Genomic DNA, 23,066 nt, shown 5'->3' on the forward strand with positions numbered 1-23,066 from the left:
CTGATAAAGGCCTTGAGCGAGGAGCAGCTAGCAGTCTGTGCTGCACTTTTCCTGCTGATTGCTTACACTTTCTGGATTAGAGTTCTCTCCATCTGTGGTTTCTTTATAGGAACTCTTTGAAGCCATTTTTCTACTCTGTAGAAGTTGATTCGGTTAAAATGCATTGTTTGAGCCTCAAATCCACCCAACCTGGCACCAGTGTATCACAATATATGGTAATAGGGTGAATCTAGAGAAATGAAAGACAGGGTCACAGCAGACCTATTGTGGGGCTTCCCATTGGGCTTGGGATGCCTACTTAGTAGGCATGACATTCAGTATCTGACATATAGCCAAGGGTGCACATCAGGGTTGAACTATATACTGTTAGCTATTTTTAGTTAAAAGTTTAGTAGAAATAGGTGGACTAATATGTCCCTCCTGTACTTTGGAGGTTATAATTTGAGAGACTGGTAGGTTCTGAGCTAAGGACATCTAGGCCAACCTCTGCCACCCTTCATGGCAGGGTGCCCATGACCAACCAAAGCAGTTCTCTAAAGAATTTTAGAAAATTGTTCTTCTATATTGAGCTGGCATCTGCCCTAGTGACATCCCAGGTCCTGGCCTCTGGAGCTCACAGCCCCATGTGGTCCCTCTGTCCTGCAGGAACCCCTGCAGATACTGGGGGACAGTGACCAAGTCTGTCCACGCAGTGCTTATCCCTAGGCTCCTGTTCCTCCAGCCACTTCTCTTGGCTTTGATCTTAATACCCCAAACGTCCCCTGGATTATCTGTTTGTCTAGACCCTATTCTGTTCAGAACCCAGGATTGAACATAGGATGGGAGATGGTGAGATATGGGTCACCTTCTTCACTGGAGTGTCTGTCTTTCTGTTAATATGACCTAAGGGTGTGTTAGCTTTGCTCTGTAGCTCTATCACTTTGTTGGCTTATATTACACTTTAACAAACAATGGTTATGCACCTACTGTCTGCTGGACACCAAGTTAGATGCTTATCCTAACATTTACTTACCTTTCAGAGGGTCTTTGAAAACTCCTAGGTCTTTCTGTATGAACAGCCTCCAAGCTGGGTTCACCCATTCTCTTTCTGCACAACTTGATTTTGTCCCTTTTTATTTTTCTATTTTATTTATTTTTTTAAAAAAAGATTTTATTTATTTGTCAGAGAGAGAGAAAGCACAAGCAGGGGAGTGGCAGACAGAGGAGAAGCAGGCTTCCCACTGAGCAAGGAGCCCAATGTTGGACTCGATCCCAGGACTCTGGGATCATGACCTGAGCCAAAGGCAGACACTTAATCAACTGAGCCACCTAGGCCTCCCAACTTTGTTCCTTTTTAACTTTCTAGGTTCGGCCTAGGTGCGCTGCTCAGAGGCAACCTTAGGCCCTGGCTGCTTTGCTGGGTGTGCTGTGGCCAAAAGGTCATGTAGATTCATAACTGGTCCATCTGGCTCGTGGTCCACTGGCTGGGGGCAGTTTGGGTTGTTATCCCATCATTAAACTGCCTGGACAGACTTGAGACAGGATGGTGGAGGAGGTGGAAACTGAAGCATCTCCCTTCTTTCTGTCTGTGAGGTTCCCCTCATGCTTGACTTCAGACTCAGATTTGAGTTCATATCTAGATGCCTTGCTGTGTGACCTTGGGCAAGTCCCTTTCCCTTTCTGGGGCTTGGCTTTGGTGTCCTGGCTACAACTCTGTGGAATTGTAGCTTGAAGAAAGGAAGAGACCACCAAACCTGGGAAGCTGGGGGTGGGGTGGGGGTGAGGTGAGCCTGGGACAGGAAGGGGGAAAGTGTTAAAGAAGAAGGTGTATGAACAAGTAGTATAAAGGAAAGAAGGAGATCCTAAAGAAACTTTGTAGACTGGCATTTCTCGAAGCTCTTAAATTCAGTACTCTTCCACTTCTTTTTATGAAGCACTTTGTCTATGCCAGGGACTAGAATGTAATAGAGAGCAAGAAAAACATGATTCCTCTTCCTAGGGAGCTCAGAAGTAAAGTCTTTTTAACTTCAATCCTCACAGCAACCCTGCAAACAAGGACACTAATCCCCGTTTTACAGGCAAAGAAACTGAGGCTTACAGAGGTAAAGTGATTTACCCAAAGATTTACTACAGATCTGGGAAGCAAAGTGATAAAGCACGACTTGAATGGGCTCTGTCAGACCCCATTGCCTCAGTGACTTAATCAAAATACCTCTCAGTATAATGTCCCAGCAAAAGACCTGATAATTTTACCACGTACTTTCCTATCCACAACCCCATTTGTACTCCAAAATGTGAATAACAAGAGTGATGTTATTATCTGTCTTGCAAATGAGAATAAAAACCCAGAGGGTGGAAGTGATATGCCCAAGGGCCCAGGGTGGGTTGGAGGCACCGCCAGGACAAGGCTCTTGGTCTTATGACGGTTGAGTCAGTTTCCTCCCTCACCTCTGTACCTGCAGTGGTGGTGCTGAGAGGATTTATGAGCCACACCTTGGGATCCCAAAAGCTGATGATAAGACCATTTCGGTTTCAGGCCTCTGGCTTCCAAGGGTCTGTTTCTGATTCATTCCCCTCCCTAACTGTCCTGATGGCGGGATAGAACAGCTCCGGACCTGGGCATTGGCACTGTCCAAAATGTGCAGCAATAGTGCCCAGGCCTGGACTCCAAGATGGAAAAAGGCTGACCTGGAAAATGTCAGGGAATGAAGTCTGTGACATTTCCCAAAGCTGCTCCAAAATACACTGAACCATATTCTGGGGGAAAAGAGCTATGCTCTTGCATGCTTTAGGGAAGCATAGGAATAGGGTAAAAGAGCTTTCTCTTCTGCAGGACTTTTCAGAGGATTTAATATGCAATTGCACATTTTAGAACTCCAAGGTGGGGGCTATGGAAAGCAGTGTCACACAAACATCTTTGAACACAAAATCTTGGGGCATTTCAATGGCTTGCTGTTCCCCACAAGAAACTAGATGCATCTTACTGTTAGAACATGCTGTCCTGAGCCTTCCTGCAGGTCATATCAACCGAGTCCCAAAGTTCTTTGCTAACTGGATGAATCAGGTAGACATTAACTGGAGGAGAGCGCTAGAATGCCAAAGCTGAAAGAACCTTACAGAAGGCAGCCCAGCTTCTACATATGGGGTAACTGAAGCCTAAGGCAATCCAACAATGTGTTTGGAGGGGCGAGGCCAGAGGCAGGCAGGGAGAGGTTCTGGTAGTCTAAGTGGACCACGCTCTGCCTAGCATGTGGTGGTTTTATCAACAATGCAAACTTCCTTGAGCCACAAACTAACCATAACTTTGCTCCTAACAGCAGCTCCCTGAGTGGAAACCTCCAAAGGAGAGAGAGCTGGAAATCTGCCCTGTCAACAGTGCTCCTAAGGAAATTGGATTATTAGCCAAATTGGGGAGACATTGAACATGGGCAAGGAGAGGGGATATTCTCATTTATTAAGTGCCATTATTCTGGGCTTGTTATAGTCACGATATCATTTAATCCCCACAACACTCTCAGGGACATATATTAATATCCCACTTTATAGATGGGCAACTGAGGCTGAGAGGAACCAGGCATCTAAGGGGCAGGGATAAGAGCACAGTAACAACCAACTTCAGAGCCCTCAGTTCCCTTATTAGCTCTCTTGGGAAGGAGGCAGTGGGAAAAGAAAGGCCAGGCCTCTTGAAGGAAAAATGAGACAAGCTTGGGCTTTGGCTGGCTGAGGAGAAAGGAGCCAGGGCATCCTTCCTATCTTTGGAGTTTGGGGGCCCAGGAGCATGATGGAGTCAGAGAGGGAAACTGGTTTAAGAAAGCTGTTCAGGGGCGCCTGGGTGGCTCAGTGGATTAAAGCCTCTGCCTTGGGATCATGATCATTATCCCAGGGTCCTGGGGCTCTCTGCTCAGCGGGGAGCCTGCTTCCTCCTCTCTCTCTCCCTGCCTCTCTGCTTACTTGTTATCTCTGTCTGTCAAATAAATAAATAAAATCTTAAAAAAAAAAAAAAGAAGAAAGAAAGAAAGATGTTCAGCCTCTGCAGGGTTCCAGGGTGTGGCAGACACTGGGGTTAGAGACTATGGCAGCCTGAATAATGGCCCCCAAAGACGTCTGTATCCTAATCTCTGGAAATGGACTAAGTAAGCTTACATGGCAAAGGAGAATTCACATTGCAGATGGAAGTAATGTTGCTCATTGGCTGACCTTAACACAGGGAGTTGATCCTGAATGACCTGGGTGGCTCAATGTCACAGTGACACAAGGGTCCTTAAAAGTGGAAGAGGAAAGGGGCACCTGACTGGCTCAGTCAGTACAGGTGTTGGAGAAACAGCAGGAGCAAGGAACAAGAGTAAGGAAACGGATTTTCCGCTAGAGGCTCCAGAAAGGAATGCGGTCCTGCTGACCCCAGGGATACCTGAGTTAGACTTCTCACCTACAGAACTGTGAGAGACTAAATTTGTGTTGTGTCACAAGTCACATTCCCAAAAGGGACAGGCTGATGGTCTTACCTGGGTCCAGGGCAGTGACTGCTTGTCCTGGAGCTGTGTCAGCCAAACCAGGATACATTTGAAATTAGGGTGTATGCCTGTTTGGGGTGGCTTGGGAAGCCAAAGGATATTCTGGAGGACTTTGGTATAACCTCCAGAAGAAGGGGCTTTAATCCAAGGTAGGCAAAAACAAGCATCCACCCTTAGTCAGCTCTGTTCTCTGCACAGCTACTGTTTCTGCTTCCAATTCCCTTAATCCCTTTACTGCCCTGGGCCTGTTTTTGTGGTTCAGAGGCACAAGGCTACAGTCTACCTACAGGGAAAGGGCCATTCACCTGACATTCAAGTCCAGGATGATTTTCCCCAACCTCACAGGCTTCCTACCCCTTCAACTGCCTGCCACCCACTTCCTCTAGTAAACCTTTATCCCATTCTGCTTTTTGCCACCTGTTGAAATCCACCTCAGTCCCCTCCTCCAAAGTGGGGCAACAGGGGAGGGTAAGCAGCTCCTAAATCAAGAGTCAGGGCTCTGGAGTCAGCCTTGCCCCTGAGCTGCCTTGAGACCTTGTGCAAGTTCTTCTCTATTTCTGGGTCTCAGTTTCCCTGTTTATAAAATAGGACAAGAATCCCCTCTCTGCCTCCCTCCTGGTTCACATGAGGATCTGGGCTGGGAAAGCACTGTGAGTCTGTGATGGCTGGGTGTCCCCTAGTGTCCCTCCCACTCTGGGCCCAGGCCCTTTTGACAGAGGAGCTTAGGAAATGTGGGCTGAACTGAAGGGGAAATCCAGTTTAGCAAGACCTGTGGGTATAGAGGCCCTGGCCCCACCAGTGACTCAGCAGGGCTGGGCCTTTGGGAAAAATATGCTAGAAAGTCAGGCATTCTGTTTCCTTGTAGTACCAGCCTCGGATTTGGATGGTGGTGGGGAGCACCTGTGAGAGGGGATTTTAGGGGCCTCTAAATCAGAGGGATTTAGGGAATCCTAATAGAGGGAAAGGGGCTTCTCTGCTGGGGGCAGGGGTTGGATTCGAGTCCACACATCAGCTAGGAGACCTTGAACAAGTCACTTGTCTATCTGAACCTCAGTTTCTTCTGCATAAAAGAAGACTTACATTCATGAAATAAGATCTTGGGGAACATGCCATGTTCTCTCTCCTCCTTTTGCTTGCTTCACTTCTCCTGTCTTAACACCTCGTGGTTCATCTTGCTTCAGAGTGCACACACTGTGCCCTTGAGCTTTGGAAGCCCATCCCAGAAATCCATCGGCCAATGCCTGATGCTCCACCATTAGGTCTGCCCTTTTGAGTTAAGCATTGCGCCGCACCCCGATCCTTGAACTTTAATTTTTTCAAAACTCCATTTCTCCTTTCTCATAATAGAAAGGTGGAGGGGGAGGGATGGGGCAAGGACATTAAAAGGAGAAATGGGGCTTCCCCAGGTCCTACCTCCATGATAATTCCATTTCCCTTGCTTCTGACAGATGAGCTGAGCAAATGCCTGAGGCAGTTCCCGGGCCATGAGGATACTGCTCCGGGCTCCAGGATGACTGACTAGAGCCAAGTCAGCATCATTTGCATAGCACCCCCATGACTTAGTGGCTTCATTCCTGGTACTAATAACAGGGGCCTGAGGAGAGGTGACAGCTTCACTCCTTCCCATCTCCCAACACAGACTAAGCAACTCCCTTTGCTCAGCTGCTTACTGGCTCTGGCCCCAGGATAGTTTCTTGTTCTCCCTGTACCATCTAGAAAGTGGGCACAACCACAGTGAGCCATCACAGAGTTGTGAGAAATACGTGAGATGACACCTGTAACATGCTTAGAGGGTTGCCTGCAAGATGGGAAGTACTTGGTTGTCATTGTCATCACCATCATCATCATTATTATCATCATCTCATCATTTTTGTTTTTTGCCAGGCCTGGTGCAGGCTTCAGGTGACACAGAAATGAATCAGTTTCAGTCTCTTCCCTGATGGGTTCAGGCTCTAGTGGAGGAGACACACCCTGCTGAGTCCTGAGCAGAGATTTGTGTGTGACTAAGAACAGTGGCCCTGGAGTTGTACAACAAGGTGCCCTACCCTGAGGAAGAAGAGTCTGGCACAAGGCAGAACTGATGAGGCTCAGGAGAGTGATATGCCTGGGGACCAGCTAGGGGTTCCCTCTGGGCCTCCCCCTAATCTCTTTCTTCTTTAGAGTTGCCTTCTGCAACTATTTCCCTTGTGGGACAAGGCCCTTTGCCACTATGCCTTTGTACATGGTCCCCTCTGGCCTTTCTGAACTCACCCCAGCACTCTCTCCTTCAGGAACTTTCCCTGACTAACCCTGGTCTGACTTGGCCCCTGGGCTCCAGCAGCTCCCTAGTCTACCATGAAATTCCTTGAGGACAGGGATGCAACTTGTTTATCATGTATTCCCGTTTTAGCACACAGTAGATGCTCAATTAACAGATGTAATATAGGAGAGGGAAGTGTGTATCAAAAATCTGGACTATGAAGTTTCATTTTTTCTCAAATAACAAGAAAACAGGCAGTTGTTGGCAAGGACTCAGTGACTCAACAATGTCTCCACATTTGTTTTGGTTTTTCCTCATGGTCACAAGGTGGTCACTGGGTGCTCTTGCCATCACATTTATGTCCAAGTAAGGAAGGAGAGGCAAGACACACCACCAGCACTGTTGGCTTCTTTTCTCAGGAGAAGAAAAACCCTTCTCAGAATCCTAGCCAACTTCAGCTACAAGGAAGGATGACAAAACTAGTATCTAACTGGGACTGGAATAACAAAATTGTAGTTTCATTAGTAAGAAAGAAGGGTAGGACTGATGAGAGCAGGGAGGATTAAAGGTGTGGGGTAGGAAGGATGAGGACTGGTTAGGTAACTAGCATAGGGCTTTCTAAAGGAGGAGATGTTTTAGCTGTGCTTGGAAGGTCAGAAATAATTTTGACAGAGCATGGGCAGGGTTGGGGCTAGACACCGAATATCTGAGGGTAATAGGAGGTCTGTAGAAGAGGAACCTCACATTCACTGAGCACTGCCATCCTTCTTCCCTAAGGTACTACCATCACCAGTTCACAACTGAGGTAACTAGAGCCAAGAAAAGGGGACCGTTCTGCCCAAGGTCATCCTGTGAATATGGTTGAACCCTGGTCAGTCTGATCCCAAAGCTCATGCTCTTGCCGTGACATACATACTGTCTTGATGCTACTCCTGCTGTAATAATGAGCAAAACTGCAGTTTTGTTAGCAAGAAAGGACAGGGATGCTGGGGGAAGGAGGATTAAGGGAGTGGGGTAAGAAGGGTGGCACTAGTTAGGCAAATAGCACAAAGTTTCATGAAGGAGGAGGTGGCATTTGAGCTGTGCCTGAAAGGTCAGATATAATTTTGATAATAAGAAAAAATGGCTTAGGTCTGGAGACCTGAAATCATCTCATCTGGCATTTATTCCATACCTGCTGTATACCAGGCCCTGTTGTAAGCACTTTACATGTTTTAATTCATGCCATTTCACAATGACACTATGAGATAAGCACTACTATTGTCCCATGTTACAGCTGAGGGAACTGAGACAGTAAGAGGTTAATAATTGCTCAAGATCCCATGACCAAGAGCATTAGATAGGATCCAAGCCCAATTGGTCCACCTCTGAGGCACAGGGAAGGATACTGCCTTGCCAAGGTCTTCATGGATTGAGAGTAGCCTCTGTACCAAAAACAAACATACAAAAATCCCAAACTCATAGATAAACAGAGAACAGATTGGTGGTTGCCAGAGGTGGCAGTGAGGGGTGGCTAATATGGGCAGTCAGAAGGTACAAACTTCCATCAATAAAAGAAATAAGTCATGGGGATTAATGTACAACATGGTGAGTATAGTTACTAATATGTACTGAAGGGGGTGCCTGGGTGGCTTAGTTGGTTAAACATCCAGCTCGTGATTTGGGCTGGGGTCATGATCTCAGGGTCATGGGATTGAGCCCTGCAGAAGGCTCCATGCTCAGCGTGGAATCTGCTGGCAATTCTTTCTCTCTGCCTCTGCCCCTTCCCCTGCTCATGCACGCACACATGCACGTACTCTCCCTCTCTAAATAAATCTTTAATAATAATAATAATAATAATGTATTGCATATTTGGAAGTTGCTAAAAGAGTAGATCTCAAAAGTTCTCATCATAAGAAAAAGAATTTGTAACTATGTATGGGAAGAGGTGGGAACTAGACTTACTATGGTGATCATTCACAATGTATAGAAATATTGAATCATTACGTTGCACACCTGAAACAAATATAATCCTATATGGCAATTACACCACAATAAAAACTTTTAATACAATTAAAATTTTTAAAAAGAGTAGATTCTCTAGACCAGTGCTTCTCAGTGAGTGGGAGTGATTTTCACCCCCACGGGTGAAATGTCTGGAGACATTTTTGGTCATCACAACTGGTTGGGGGATGGTACTGTCATCTAGTGGGAGGCTTGACATCTTACAATGCAAAGAATCCTCAGGCCCACATGTCAGGAGTGTTGAGGTTGAGAACCCTAATCGAAACTAATCAGAGAGTAGTGAAGCTATCCCTTTTCCCAGTTGAGGACTTGGACTCAGAGCTGGGAGAAGAAATAGGGGAGGCTTTAAGATTTTATTTATTTATTTGACAGGCAGAGATCACACGTAAGCAGAGTCGGGGTGGGAAGCAGGCTTCCTGGGGATGCGGGGATGCGGGGATGATGCGGGGATGCGGGGATGTGGGGCTCAATCCCAGGACCCTGAGATCATGACCTGAGCGGAAGGCAGAGGCTTAACCCACTGAGCAACTCAGGTGCCCCCAGGGGAGGCTTTAAAATGAAGCCTGTGCAACTCAGCTATGCTGCTGTAACAAATAGACCAAATCACGGGGCTCAAATAAAAGAGAAGCTTATTTCCTGAGCACATAGCTGATCAGAAGCAGGTTCAGGTAGCCAGGCAGCTTTGTGCGTGAGGTCTGGCAAGACTTAGATTTCCTTTTGACTTCTTGCTTAGGAATTCCCTGGGGTATTGACTTGTTTTTGCATGATTGAGGTAGTTCACAACCCCCATCCCCCCACCCCTGAGTCTTCGAGTCTGTGAGTCTGCCGCTCCAGCATACACAAAAGCAGGAAAGAGGAAGTAGAAGGCAAGCAGATATGTCCAGGGCTGACACTGGGCTGTATTGCCTGTGAAAGCAGATCACTGAATCATTAAATCTTTAGGAATTTTGGCAGCCGATTGTTAAACCCAACCATTATTTAATTATAAAAATGTACAATTAAATAAATTCTATTAATAAACAAAGTTAATAAGTACTCAAAGGGTATCATTTCCTGATTTATTTTACTACCTTCTACTATTACCTAGGCACTTGAGATTTTCATACCTGTTTTATCAGTATGGTGGAAACATTGTATGGTGTGTTCTATGGCAGCCCTTCCCAGCTTCACACTCCATGACCACAGGTAGTTTGAAATTAGCCATGTGGGAGTGTTTACACCATAGGGATCAGTAAACTCTGCAAATCAGAGCTCAATGGTTTTTTGTGGACTGCCTGCATTTTAGAAAGTGACCAAGAAAACACTAATAATGCAGATTGAACCTAAAAACCACATTGCACCTATAGCCATTACATTGTGAGTAGCCTAAAAATAGAGAAAATATTCTTTTTTTTTTTTTTAATATTTATTTATTTATTTGACAGAGAGAGAGATCACAAGTAGACAGAGAGGCAGGCAGAGAGAGAGGGAAGCAGGCTCCCTGCTGAGCAGAGAGCCCGATGCGGGACTCGATCCCAGGACCCTGAGATCATGACCTGAGCCGAAGGCAGCGGCCTAACCCACTGAGCCACCCAGGCGCCCCAAAATAGAGAAAATATTCTTTCAGAATTTGAAAACTGATTCAATTCAGCGTTGCTCATATCACTGTCAAACCATGACAAGAAATGTCTTAGTTGATTCACTTTTTTTTCTTATTCATTAATGTGAAAGAAAACAGCAGCTAACATTCACACTGGAAATACTCCTGTTCATCACTGATGTCGGCAAGTTTTTTGCTGAAACTGGTAGTATTCAAAAATATATCAAATTTTGTGACCCTGTTGTTGGTAAAAACTGATAGTGGGGTTTTGCAAGAAATTCCAAAGCACTCTGAAGTTATAGGTGTGTTGAATTTGTAGTAAAGAGTGCTATATATTTTATTATTTGTGAACTGTATGCTATATGTTTTTTACATCAACAAAATTTATAACCTGTGTGTGTGTGTGTGTGTGTGTGTGTGTGTGTACTTTTTTCTTCCTGGAGAGCCATTAAACATTCTGGGCACACCATGACACATATCTTATCCACCCACATTCCATAAGCAGAAATGCAGTCAAATGGCCACACTTAGCTTCAGGGGATGCTAGCAGCCATAGTCTCTAGTTGGCTGGCCAAGTGCCCAGCAAAAATAATGGCTTTTTAAGGGAGCCCCACTCCATGTGTTTTCCCCAGGGGAGAGCACTAGCTGACTGAAGTTAGACATTTGGATCTTCCAGAGTCACCATTATGGCCTTCTTGTGGCCTCACTGGAAGGCTGACCTCCAGTTGCCTCTAGCTTCCACTCAGAATTTCAGGAAAGTACAGAGTGTGGTGTCCTGAGGGACAGCTTCCCAAAGTTTGATCGTCACTTCAAGTGCCTGCTTTCTGCAGTTAGGTTCACTGCTTGCATCCACAATCCTGACAGGCATGCTGGCAGGGACAGACTCCAATTCTGTGCCCCTAGACCAGCGTTTTGGGGTGTATAAAACAGAATGTGGGTTCTGGAGTGCCTCTATAAAATAGGGATAATAAAACGTACTTGCAGCGTTATTGTAAGAGTCAAATGAGACAATCTTTGGGGAAGTTTTGTTGTCTAGAAACTATAGTTCAAACGTGAGGAGCCATGAATCCCAATTCCTACCTGACTGGTTTGTGACAGCCTCAGATAAGCCCTTTGTAAAACCACGAAGGACTGCACTGAGACAAGATATGGGCATATTACATTTTTAAGTACATAAGGAAAAGTTATTGGTGATTTTATATTTTAAAAATTTATTTTATATTTTATTTATTTATTTGAGAGAGATTGAGAGAACCAGTGCCTGATGAAGGAAGGGACAGAGGGAGAGGGAGAGAGAGAATCTTTTTTTTTTTTAATTTTTTTTTTTAAAGATTTTATTTATTCATTTGACAGAGAGAGATCACAAGCAGGCAGAGAGGGAGAGAGAGGAGGAAGCAGGCTCCCTGCTGAGCACAGAGCCCGATGCGGGACTCGATCCCAGGACCCTGAGATCATGACCTGAGCCGAAGGCAGCGGCTTAACCCACTGAGCCACCCAGGCGCCCTGAGAGAGAGAATCTTAAGGTGACTCCACATTGAGTTTGGAACCCAAAGCAGGGTTCAATCCCATGACCCTGAGACCATGATCCAAGCCAAAATCAAGAGCCAGATGCTCAACAGACTGAGCCACCCAGGCATGTGTCCCTATTGGTGATTTTATTATAACAAAAACAATACTGTTGAAAATTTGGACCACCACCCAGAGGTAACTACTATTTATATTTTGATATAGCTCCAATAACTACCATCTCAGGCTCTTGTGTGCTTATTTGGCTCCCCACCTATGTCCTTGGACTCCTCAACAAGATCATGTTGAAGAAAGTCCCAGATGTCATATAATTTCATCATAAAAATTTCCGTATCTTTACATTTAAGTACACTTCAAATCAATATAATCTCAATATAAATATCACCTAAAAAAATACTCTGGTGAAGGTTGTTGATAATGAGGGAAGGCTATGTGTGTTTGAGGCCAGGGAGCATGTTGGTTAGCTCTGTTTATACGTTCCATTCAATTGTGCTGTGACCCTCAAACTGTTCTAAAAACTAAAAATAAATAAGTTATTAATATTATCAAAAGATGACCAATTGTTCAAATTTCCCTAATTTTGTATATTTTTTAATAAGTTATTCACTTATACTTTTGAGTATTTGGTGTTTGTCTTTTTCTTCTTTATTTGCCAAACTCTTTATATGTTTAGGGGATTAACTAAGGTGGTACTAATTAATTACTTATTATTTTATTCCTCCAGAGAAAATCATGGAGATGTCAGGACCTTCCTCCCAGACTCCAGATCATAGTCGAGTCCCTGGAGAGACAGAAGATCTAGACAGTATGTTTGCCTTCTCTCACCCTCTGGGCAAAGCCACATGGGAGGTAGAGTCCAGCAGAGGATGGAACAGAAGAAGACCTTGCTCCCCTCATGTGACATAATGGCTCAAGTCACAGTTGAATCCTCTAGAGAAGTAATGTTTTACACACACACATGCTTGGTCAGTCTATCCCCTAGAACTTTCTAGCTTTGGGGACCTTCAGTTGCTCCCCAAAACTCAAGGGGGCTCTGGAGGCTTGGGCTGACAGTAGGGAGGGCCCTGAGAAGGCAGGGAGGTTCCTGCACTATCCCAGAACTGGGGATGAAAAGGTTCACTTAGCCAGATCATACCTGCCCTGTAATTTACAGTGAATCCTAAGTTGGCAACTATTATACACAGTCTAGTGGCCTCTGGGAAGAATGGGACGCTTAGAAGGCCCTTTCTGGTTTCCATATTCAGAGAAATTTATGCTTTGGGGCTTCCTTGAGCCCCTGGGGTCTCTGAGAGCTCTGATATCCTGCACCTTCCATTGGCCCTGTTTGTTTGGGAGAGTGTCCCAGATAATCCAGTCATTCCTGGCCTCCAAGTCCAAGTAGATGCCTGGGGTGGTCTTGGTGGTCTCTGGGGTGGGAAAGACAAGAAACACTCATCCTTTTCTATGTGTGCCTCCAGATGAAGAGATGGATTTCCACAAGCCAGACAGGGAAGCTGGACTATTTTCTCACGAACAACCTAAGAGAGACAAGTCTTCTACCTCCTCTTCCTCCTCCTCTTCCTCCTCGTCATCCTCCTCTTCCTCAGGTATAGCAATATTAACATATATGTATACATATATTCACAGTATTATTCAAGAAAAGCATTTACATGGAAAAACAATGCCCTGTGACCTCCCACCTTGATACTTTAATTCTATTTTTCCATATCCCCTTCCAGACCATACCTAACAGTACACATAACTTGTACACAGTTAAAACTACCAGACAGATAATTTTGTCCTCTGTTTAAAATGTTTGCTGGCACATCTCAGGTATTCTGACAGGTTATTCTATAATATGTTTGCAGCTAATTTTCATGCTTACATGCCTCAGGTCCTCATCTGGAATTTGGGAATGATAACAGAAGTTACTACCTCATAAGATTATTGTGAGGATTATATTTTGTACACATTTCAAGTCTTAGTACCTAGCACATTGTAAAAGCTCTAAAAAAAAAAACTGTACAGATTATCCCCCAACCTTCTACCAGTTTATCATGCTCATAGGCATCTTTGCTCAAAGGCTTTTACTTTTTGAATTTTTGGCACAAATTGTGTCCTCAGCATCGATTCCCCACAAGTCCTTCAGTGGGTTAACAGGAAGTGAACATTTCCCATTGAGCCTTGATTATAAATTGCCACATTATTCTCCCATGAAAATGGAATGTCCTTTCATTTCTGTTCTCTTAATTCAAAATGTTAGGCTAAATGGATAGCAGCAGCAATGTCATGGCTGGCATTCATTGAGCACTTACTATGGGCCAGGTACCGTAGCAAGCCATGTAATAACTCAGTTCATTATCAAAGAGACCCGTTGAGGAAGGTGCTATTATTATTATTTCCATTTTACAGGTGAGGAAACTGAGGCACGGGGAGGCTGACTGACCTGCTGTCAGAGGGCTCAGTAACCAACTCGGGATCCCTGGAGGTCTTTCTGGGACTGGGGAGGCTAAGGGGTGGGCTCTGGTTTACTCCTCCATCAGAATGCCTGCACTAAGATATGCTTTACAGAGTGGGCTTGGGCCTGAGATTTTATTTGGAAAAAGAATTCTCAGGCTAAATCCTAAAAAATGCTCACAAATCCCTGGCCTCACATCCTCACGTTGCAAATGAAGGGACTGAGGCTCAAGACCACAAAATCTATGCTTTTTCTCCAGATAGGGGAAAGTGAGTGATTGGTGGGTCCAGTGGGTTTATTTGTAGCCAGTCTCCTTGTGGGACTGGAAAGGAAGTCACTGCCCTTACTATTATTTTTTTAAAGACTTTATTTATTATTATTATTTTTTTTTTGGTAGAGAGAGGGAGAGACAGAGAGCTTGAGCAGGGGGAGGGGCAGAGGGAGAGACAGAAGTAGACCCCCCTGCTGATCAGGGAGCCTAACATGGGGCTTGATCCCAGGACTCTGGGATCATGACTTGAGCCAAAGGCAGACACTTAACCCACTGAGCCACCCAGGTGCCCTGCCACTGTCCTTATTAAAAAGTACAACTGACCCACGGTGCCTGGGTGGCTCAGTGGGTTAAAGCCTCTGCCTTCAGCTCGGGTCATGATCTCAGGGTCCTGGGATCGAGCCCCGCATTAGGCTCTCTGCTCAGCGAGGAACCTGCTTCCTCCTCCCTCCCTCTCTCTCTCTGCCTGCATCTCTGCCTACTTGTGATCTCTCTCTGTCAAGTAAATAAATAAAATCTTAAAAAAAAAAAAGTACAACTGACCCTTGAACAACATGGGGGCTAGGGACCCTGACTCCCCGGCAGTTGAAAATCTGTGTATAACTTTTGACTCCCCCCAGCCTTAACTACTAAAGCCTACTGTTGTCTGGAAGCTTCACCGAAAACATAAACAGTGATTGCTACATATTCTGTGTCTTGTATGTATAATATGTGTATTATATCATGTATATTGTATTCTTACAATAAAGTAAGCTAGAGAAAAGAAGAAGCTATTGAGAAAAGGAAGAGAAAATATATTCATAATACAGTGCACTGAAAAATCTGTGTGTAAGTGGACCTGTGCAGCTCAAACCTGTACTGTTCAAGAGCCAACCTGTTAGGGGTAGCCCTGGAAAAAGAGCTTCCAGATGCAAGGGGGCTCTTGCCTGTCCTTTTGTTTCTTCTTCCTGGGTGGAAGGTGACATTTTGTCTTCCGATTGTGGTTGATCCTCAGGGATGCTGCTCCCCTACAGATGTCTTCCCCCAAGTATGGCTCTGAACCCCTTCCCTCAGGTCTCCACATTGTACATGGTACTAGTTAGCAAAGCAGAATGCTAAGAAAAAAGCAATAAGAAAATGAACAGAAGCACAGAGACATACTGATATCAGGATTCTGATCTCTGGTCCACAGTGGCTGGCCTGCTGCTAGAACTCAGACCCTGCCCATTCTTTGGGCTTGGATGGCTCCCAAGGCCCCGAGCCTGGCTGGATACCTCACTGCAGCACCAGCCTTCCTCCACACACAGGACCCGAACTCATAGTCTAGCATCCAGTACTGCTCTGCTTACATTTCTTTTTGTTTTTACTGTATCCTGTTGGTTTTTAATTAAAACTTTTTATTGTGAGAGGCACCTGGGTGACTCAATCAGTTGGGCGGCCAACTCTTGATTTCAGCTCAGGTCATGATCTGAGGGTCATGACATTGAGCCCCACATCAGGCTCCGTGCTGAGCATGGAGCCTGCTTAAGATTTTTTCTCTCCCTCTCCCCCTGCTCACGTGTGTGTGCTCTCTCTCTCTAAACAAAACAAAACAAACTTTTTATTGTGAAAGGTTACACATAGAAACACTGTGGAAAATGTGGAGCATATGAGAAAGTAGAAAGAATAAAAAATCATCCTTTGCTCTGTCACCCAGAGATAACTACTAAGCACATATTAGTGTGTTTCCTTACATTTATTCAATAAATATTTGTTGAGCACCAACTATGCGCCAGGCTCTGGGATGGATACTAGGGGTACCAGCAACAAACTGTGACTCTTTCTGCCAGGGTTAATTTTTTAAGTAACTGATTAGAAAGCACATAGAGTTGTCCTCATTTTATTTTATTTTTATTTTTTTAAAGATTTTATTTATTTATTTGACAGACAGAGATCACAAGTAGGCAGAGAGGCAGGCAGAGATGGGGGGAAACAGGCTCCCTGCTTAGCAGAGAGCCGGATGCGGGGCTCGATTCCAGGACCACGGGATCATGTCCTGAGTGAAAGAGAGAGGCTTTAACCCACTGAGCCATCCAGGCACCCCTTGTCCTCATTTTAGACAGCATATAATTTTATAATACCTTTTATAAAAAATACTTTTTCTAAATAAATCTTTTTGTTCATTTCTTTTAAAGATTTTATTTATTCATTTGACAGAGAGAGAAACAGCAAGAGAGGGAACATAAGCAGAGGGAGTGGGAGAGGGAGAAGCAGGCTTCCCACTAAGAAGGGAGCCCAGTAGGGGACTCAATCCCAGGACACTGGGATCATGAACCGTGCCAAAGGCAGATGCTTAATGACTGAGGCATCCAGGAGCTCCCAAAAATACTCTTGATCTCAGCTCAGGTCTTGATCTCAGGGTCATCAGTTAAAGTCCCACACTGGGCTCCACACTTTAAAAAAAAATTATATATTATGAATATATCATAGAGAAAGCTAAAATAATGTTCATTTGCATGTGATCGAGGTTGTCCCTGGCAGATAGAATTTGGAGTAATTTTTGTTTTAATTTTCTGTCTTGTTTGATATTTTGCAAAATGCAATGAAAAAGCCCCCCCCTTTAAGATTCTATTTATTATTTGAGAGAGAGAGAGGGTGGTGCATGAGCAGGTTGAGTGTCAGGCAGGGGGAGAAGCAGACTCCCCACTGAGCAGGGAGCCCAACACGGTGCTCGATTACAGGACACAGGGATCATGACCTGAGCCACTTAATCAACTGAGCCACCAGGCATTCGAAAAAGCACTTTTTTTTTAACACTGATTTATAAAATACAGAAAAGAAGAAAATAGAAACCAACCCAAATCCTATCCTCTGAGATAAATACTACTGTTGTAATCTTGATGAACTTCCTGATACCTTTTTCTCTGTATCTAACTGAGATCACATATGCACTGATTTTAAAGCACAGTTAATCTGGCTTCCTGGAAATTTGAAATTTATCGATTGAGCAGGAGCTCCCCAAGCACACTGAGGGATATCAGCACTGCCGGAGCCATCTTGGTCATCCTAAGGAAATGGGAGTCCTCTGGACCTGAAACCAGGAACTTCCTGCAATGCTGATAGTCCAAGAGTGCAAACAAGTCTATCATTCTTCAGGTCTCAATCACTCTCCTCCTCCAGGTACCCTCAGAACAGTGAGGACTGAGGCCTTGTCCTTCAGGAGCTCAAGATGGTTGGAGAGATGAACACTACCACCACTGGCCCTCAGGCCCACCGTGTCAAGCACAGACAGTTGATGCTATAGTAACCCCAAACGAAGGAGGGCCAAGATGAGCATGAACTGGGGCAGTTGGAAAAGGCTTCCTACCCCTTAATCTTCAAGATTAAGGAGACAAATGGGAAGGGCCTTCTAGGTGGGAGCAAACAGAGTCAGCATGGTGTGGGAACACACCCCTGTGCTTGTCCTAGGATTGCTTGGATGACCTTCTCTTATCTTCATTAAAGCAGCAATGGAAATATTAAATGATTTGTCCAAGATCACACAGAAAGCTTGTGGCGGATCTCCTACTCCTCTTATCCCCCCAAGAGCTATCTTTCTTCCAAACCACACTCATATAAGCTAAATTCTGAGAACACCAGAACAAATGTATTTCAGGCTCATTTCAGACTGAGGTTCCCCTACAGCTTGTGTTTGTTCCGTGCAGAGAGCAGTGATGAGGACCAGCACCCAGGAGTGACTGGGAAACATCAGCCAGGGAGCCAGACACCCCCCAGGGACAGGTCACCTGGTAGACAGTAGGCCTTGCCCTTTCTCCTTTGCCTGCCCAGTTCACTACTGAGCTTCTCAGTGGGACTGAGGGTGCCTGCAGGAGGGTGTTCCTCTCAGCTTTGTTTATAGTAGGCAGCAGTAGCAAGCAGCCTAAGGTCCAACACTGGCAAAGGACACCCTGTCCTGCCTATAGCTCTGCTCTTCACATAGCTCTGAAGTAAACGAGAAAGACATCAAGTTGTATGATTCGTTTGATCTCATACACACTCTAAAAATTCACACATACATGGTGATAAATAATACTGGAAGGAAAAATAGCAAAATGGAAGTAGTGGTTATCTCTGGATGGTTAATCATAGGTGATTTTTATTTTTGCTCTTTTGACCTATCCTATAAATATTATGTAGTGAGCATGTTCTGTTTTGACAACCAGAAGAAAATTTTTTGAAAAATAAAAATTTTAAGTAAATTTTGGCCAAAATGGATTGTGGTAAGGAAAGAGCCTAGATTAATGCCTAGGATGGAACCTGGCACACATGAGATACTTAATAAATGCTGCCCTTGAAGCTGGAGTTGCGGTCTGGGTTATTTTTCTTTTCTTTATTTAAAGATTTTATTTATATATTTGAGAGAGAGAGCGAGAGAGAGCACAGAGGCAGAAGCAGAGGGAGAAGCAGGCTGCCTGAGAGCAGGGAGCCCAATGCGGGACTCAATCCCAGTAGCCTGGGATCGTGACCTGAGCTGAAGGCAGAGGCTTAAGTGACTGAGCCTCCTCTGGGTTATTTTTCTGAAAATAAAAGCGATTGGGGATGCCTGGGTGGTGCAGTTGGTAAAGCATCTGATTTTTGGTCTTGGCCCAGGTCTTGATCTCGTAGTTTGAGAGACGGAGCCCCACCTCAGGCTCCATGCTCAGTGGGGAGTCTGCTTGAAGATTCTCTCCCTCTTCCCTACCCCCTTTGCATATTTGCTTGTGCACCCTCTCCTGCTCTCGTTCTTGCTCTCTCTCTCTCTCAAATAAATATTTTTAGAAAAAGGATTAGGATTGGGGCGCCTGGGTGGCTCAGTGGGTTAAAGCCTCTGCCTTTGGCTCAGGTCATGATCTCAGGGTCCTGGGATTGAGCCCTGCATCTGGCTCTCTGCTCAGCAGGGAGCCTGCTTCCTCCTCTCTCTCTGCCTGCCTCTCTGCCTACTTGTGATCTTTGTCTGTCAAATAAATAAATAAAATCTTAAAAAAAAAAGAAAAGAAAAGAAAAAGGTTTAGGATTGCACGCTTGGGTGTCAGATCTGGGTTTGAACCCTAGAATTTCTACTTACTGGCTATGTTACTATGTTACCTTGAGGGAATAATTTAACTTTGTGAGCCTCAGTTTCCTTACTCATAAAATGGGTGAGGGAGAGGTACTAATACTTTCTTGATAGGATTTTTGTAAGGATCTAATGAAATATTAAATATAAGTTATTTAGTTCCATATTATACCTAGTAAGTGCTCAATAAATGGCAACGCTTTTTACTGACTTTGAAGGAGGCCCACTCAGACCCTCAATTCTTTTTCAGAAAACTGACCACAGTCACCTCTGAGTGTGTGTGGGGAGGCATAGACAGGGTAAAGGGGAAGTATTTGTAAAGCTGCCTTGTCTCTTGAAGACTGCCTGGCTCACCCCCAGCACAAACAAGGACTGTGTTACTTTTTAAGGCTTCAGATGTGCGGGAGATGGAAGCTACCCTGGGGTACAGTGATGGGAGAGCTGACTAAAGACGGTTGTCTCCACTCAGGTGCTGAGCATGAGGAGCCTGACCTTTTGAAGGATGAGCTTCAGCTCTATGGAGGTAAGTCATTGTCCAGTGGCTTTGGCGAAAATGGAGTTACACAAAGGACATGAGTGCTTTGAGTTTTGTTGGACAGAAACAAGTTCATGAGGGTGTTTCATAGCTGAAAAGTGCTAGGAAAATATAGGAGACATGGCAAGATGAATGGTTAGCATTGGCAGATGGAGATAGAGGCAAGCATTTTCTGCCATGGTGAGACTGTTCTGGATTCTCTTCTGAACTATAACCTTGACTTATAGGGTGACTTAGTGCAGTCACCCAATCATTCTAGGCCTGAACTTCCCAGCCAGCAAAATGGAACATGATTAGCACCTACTGTCTTGGAATACAGGGCTGTTTTCAGGTGCACAGGAAAATTAAGACTCTCATCTCTAAAAAACTCATGTTATGGAATAATTCTCTCCAGACATCGTGATTATTACAGCAAGGAGATATAAACATTATGGCACTTGCCTTGGAAGCACTTTGATGAAATGGGGACAATTTGTAGGAATGAACCAGTTTGCCAAAAAGACTAACAAATGTTAAGAAACCCAGTTAAGGGCGCCTGGGTGGCTCAGTGGGTTAAAGCCTCTGCCTTCGGCTCAGGTCATGATCCCGGGGTCCTGGGATCGAGCCCCACATCGGGCTCTCTGCGCCGCAGGGAGCCTGCTTCCTTCTCTCTCTCTCTCTCTCTGCCTGCCTCTCTGCCTACTTGTGATCTCTGTCTGTCAAATAAATTAAAAAAAAAAAGAAAGAAAGAAAAGAAAACTCAGTAAATTTGTTTAATCCCTGGGGTACCTGGCTGGCTCTGTCAGGAAAGCATGTGACTCTTGATCTTGGGGTTGTGAGTTCAACCCCCACGTTGAGTGTAGAGATTACTTTTAAAAAATCTTAATTTTGTTTAATCCAACATTTCTATAATCTATGTAGTTTCCCAACACCTGATAATAACCCAAGAACCAACAAGAAACACAGACACATTCTAAGAAATGTAAATGAAATACATTAATTTCTGCATCAAGATATTACCCCTGGCTGCCTCTGGGTGGTAGCATTGTGAGTAATTTTTACACTGTTTTATTTGTTTAACTGAATTTTCTGATTTTCTTTCTTCCTTTTTTTTTTTTTTACACAAAAGCAAGTCTTACTTGGTTTAGAAAAAATGGTTTTTTTGTTTTTGTTTTTGTTTTTTTAAATGTTTCTTTTTTTTTTTAAGATTTTATTTATTTATTTGACAGACAGAGATCACAAGCAGGTAGAGAGGCAGGCAGAGAGAGAGAGAGGAGGAAGCAGGCTCCCTGCTGAGCAGAGAGCCCGATGTGGGACTTGATCCCAGGACCCTGAGATCATGACCTGAGCCGAAGGCAGAGGCTTAATCCTCTGAGCCACCCAGGCGCCCAGAAAAAATGTTTTTAATTATTCAAGTAGTATAAGAATGGTTTCACTGAGTATAAAATGAGAGAGAGAAAAACTGTTACATTTACATATATTTTTAAATGTTTTTGGGGACACCTGGGTGGCTTAGTCAGTTAAGCATCTGACTCTTGATTTTGGCTCAGGTCATGATCTCAGGAGTCATGAGATTGACCCCCATACTGGGTTCTGTGCTCAGTGTGAAGTTTGCTTCGGATTCTCTCTCTCCCTCTGTTTCTCCCCTCCTCCCTCAAATAAACAAGTCTTTAAAAAAAAATGTTTTTGGGGTGCCTGGCTGGCTCAGTCAGGGGAGCATGAGACTCTTGATCTTAGGGTTGTGAATTCAAGCCCCACATTGGGTGTAAAGATTACTTTAAAATGAGATATTTTTTAAAAGGTTTTTTTTCTCATCATAAAAGTAATTCATATTTACTGTAGAAAACATAGATTTCACCACAAATGGAGGGGTATAGCTCAGGGGTAGAGCATTTGACTGCAGATTTCACCACAAACTTGTGAATCACCTTTCCCCCCCAAGACATTGGAGGTTACACTCTTGGAGTCTCATTTCATGCCTTTCTAGTAGGAGCGTTCTCCTTACCTTCAGCACTGGCCACTCTTGGGTCACATGCTGATGATGCTTCTCATTTGTATATTAGCCATGCATAAAATCCAGCATGTTGATTTTCATATGCCGAGTGCCCCCTTCTGGTGTCTGTGTCCTGGGGCTGACCCAAACAATGGAAAATGTACTACTGGTGGTGGGGTGGGGGTGCTACATGGGGTCCTGCTTGTCCTTGAGGGGAAGGATCTGACAGCCTAGGAGAGAGGTCCCCAGGAACTAAAATAGGCACCAAGAATCAGGGTAAATTGGTAGGCCACCCTAGACCAGATTAATGGGGAATCTGCTGCTGCTTGGGACAAGTACATAGGGCTCACATCACCCTTAGCAGCACAGACGGGGAGCTCAACACTCAGGGTGTGGGGCTGTGGTTCCCAGTGTGCAGCCTGGCTTGGCTCCCATGAACTCAGGGCCTCGTGAGGCTGGGTCCACGTGCTGAGTGTCATCACCTGCATCTTGCATAGTCAAGAACAGGCACAGGTGGCAAACTGGTGCCCATGTGTGTGCAGGTGTGTTTTGTCTGGCTCATAGAGCATATTTTATCATTATTATTGTTATTATTATTACTACATTTCTGGTTTTTTTTTAAAGATTTTATTTATTTATTTGACAGAGATCACAAGGAGGCTGAAAGGCAGGCAGAGGGAGAGAGAGAGGGAAGCAGGCTCCCTGCTGAGCAGAGAGCCCAATGTGGGGCTCAATCCCAGGACCCTGAGATCATGACCTGAGCCGAAGGCAGAGGCTTAACCCACTGAGCCACCCAGGCGCCCTATTATTACTACATTTCATCAACTCATACTTTTTCACATTTAGACATCTCTGAAATCAAGATGCATCTTAAAAATCACTGACAACTTACAATTAAAATTGGCAGTGGTTTTCCTTACATAGTAATGTGTATAATAATGTCATGTTTCACAAAGGATGACATCTTTGATTCTGTGGAA

The 23,066-nt window shown here is 44.6% G+C and overlaps 1 protein-coding gene across 6 annotated transcripts in view; it reads left to right on the plus strand.

Annotated features, from left to right (window-relative positions):
- The window catches only part of TMEM40 (transmembrane protein 40), a 33,665-nt gene that overhangs the window by 3,450 nt on the left and 7,149 nt on the right, over positions 1 to 23,066 (plus strand). For 5 of the 6 annotated variants that reach the window (XM_044252960.1, XM_044252959.1, XM_044252962.1 and 2 more), the window contains exons 2-4: positions 12,564 to 12,644; positions 13,297 to 13,425; positions 20,049 to 20,102. In XM_044252960.1, the coding sequence (XP_044108895.1) occupies positions 12,572 to 12,644; positions 13,297 to 13,425; positions 20,049 to 20,102 (256 nt within the window). In that variant the 5' untranslated portion in view covers positions 12,564 to 12,571. The remainder of the gene's footprint in view (positions 1 to 12,563; positions 12,645 to 13,296; positions 13,426 to 20,048; positions 20,103 to 23,066) is intronic. The other variant, XM_044252964.1, reaches the window with a different exon arrangement.

The sequence above is a fragment of the Neovison vison genome, chromosome 6 (assembly GCF_020171115.1).
Source record: "Neovison vison isolate M4711 chromosome 6, ASM_NN_V1, whole genome shotgun sequence".
NCBI classification, from domain to species: domain Eukaryota; kingdom Metazoa; phylum Chordata; class Mammalia; order Carnivora; family Mustelidae; genus Neogale; species Neogale vison.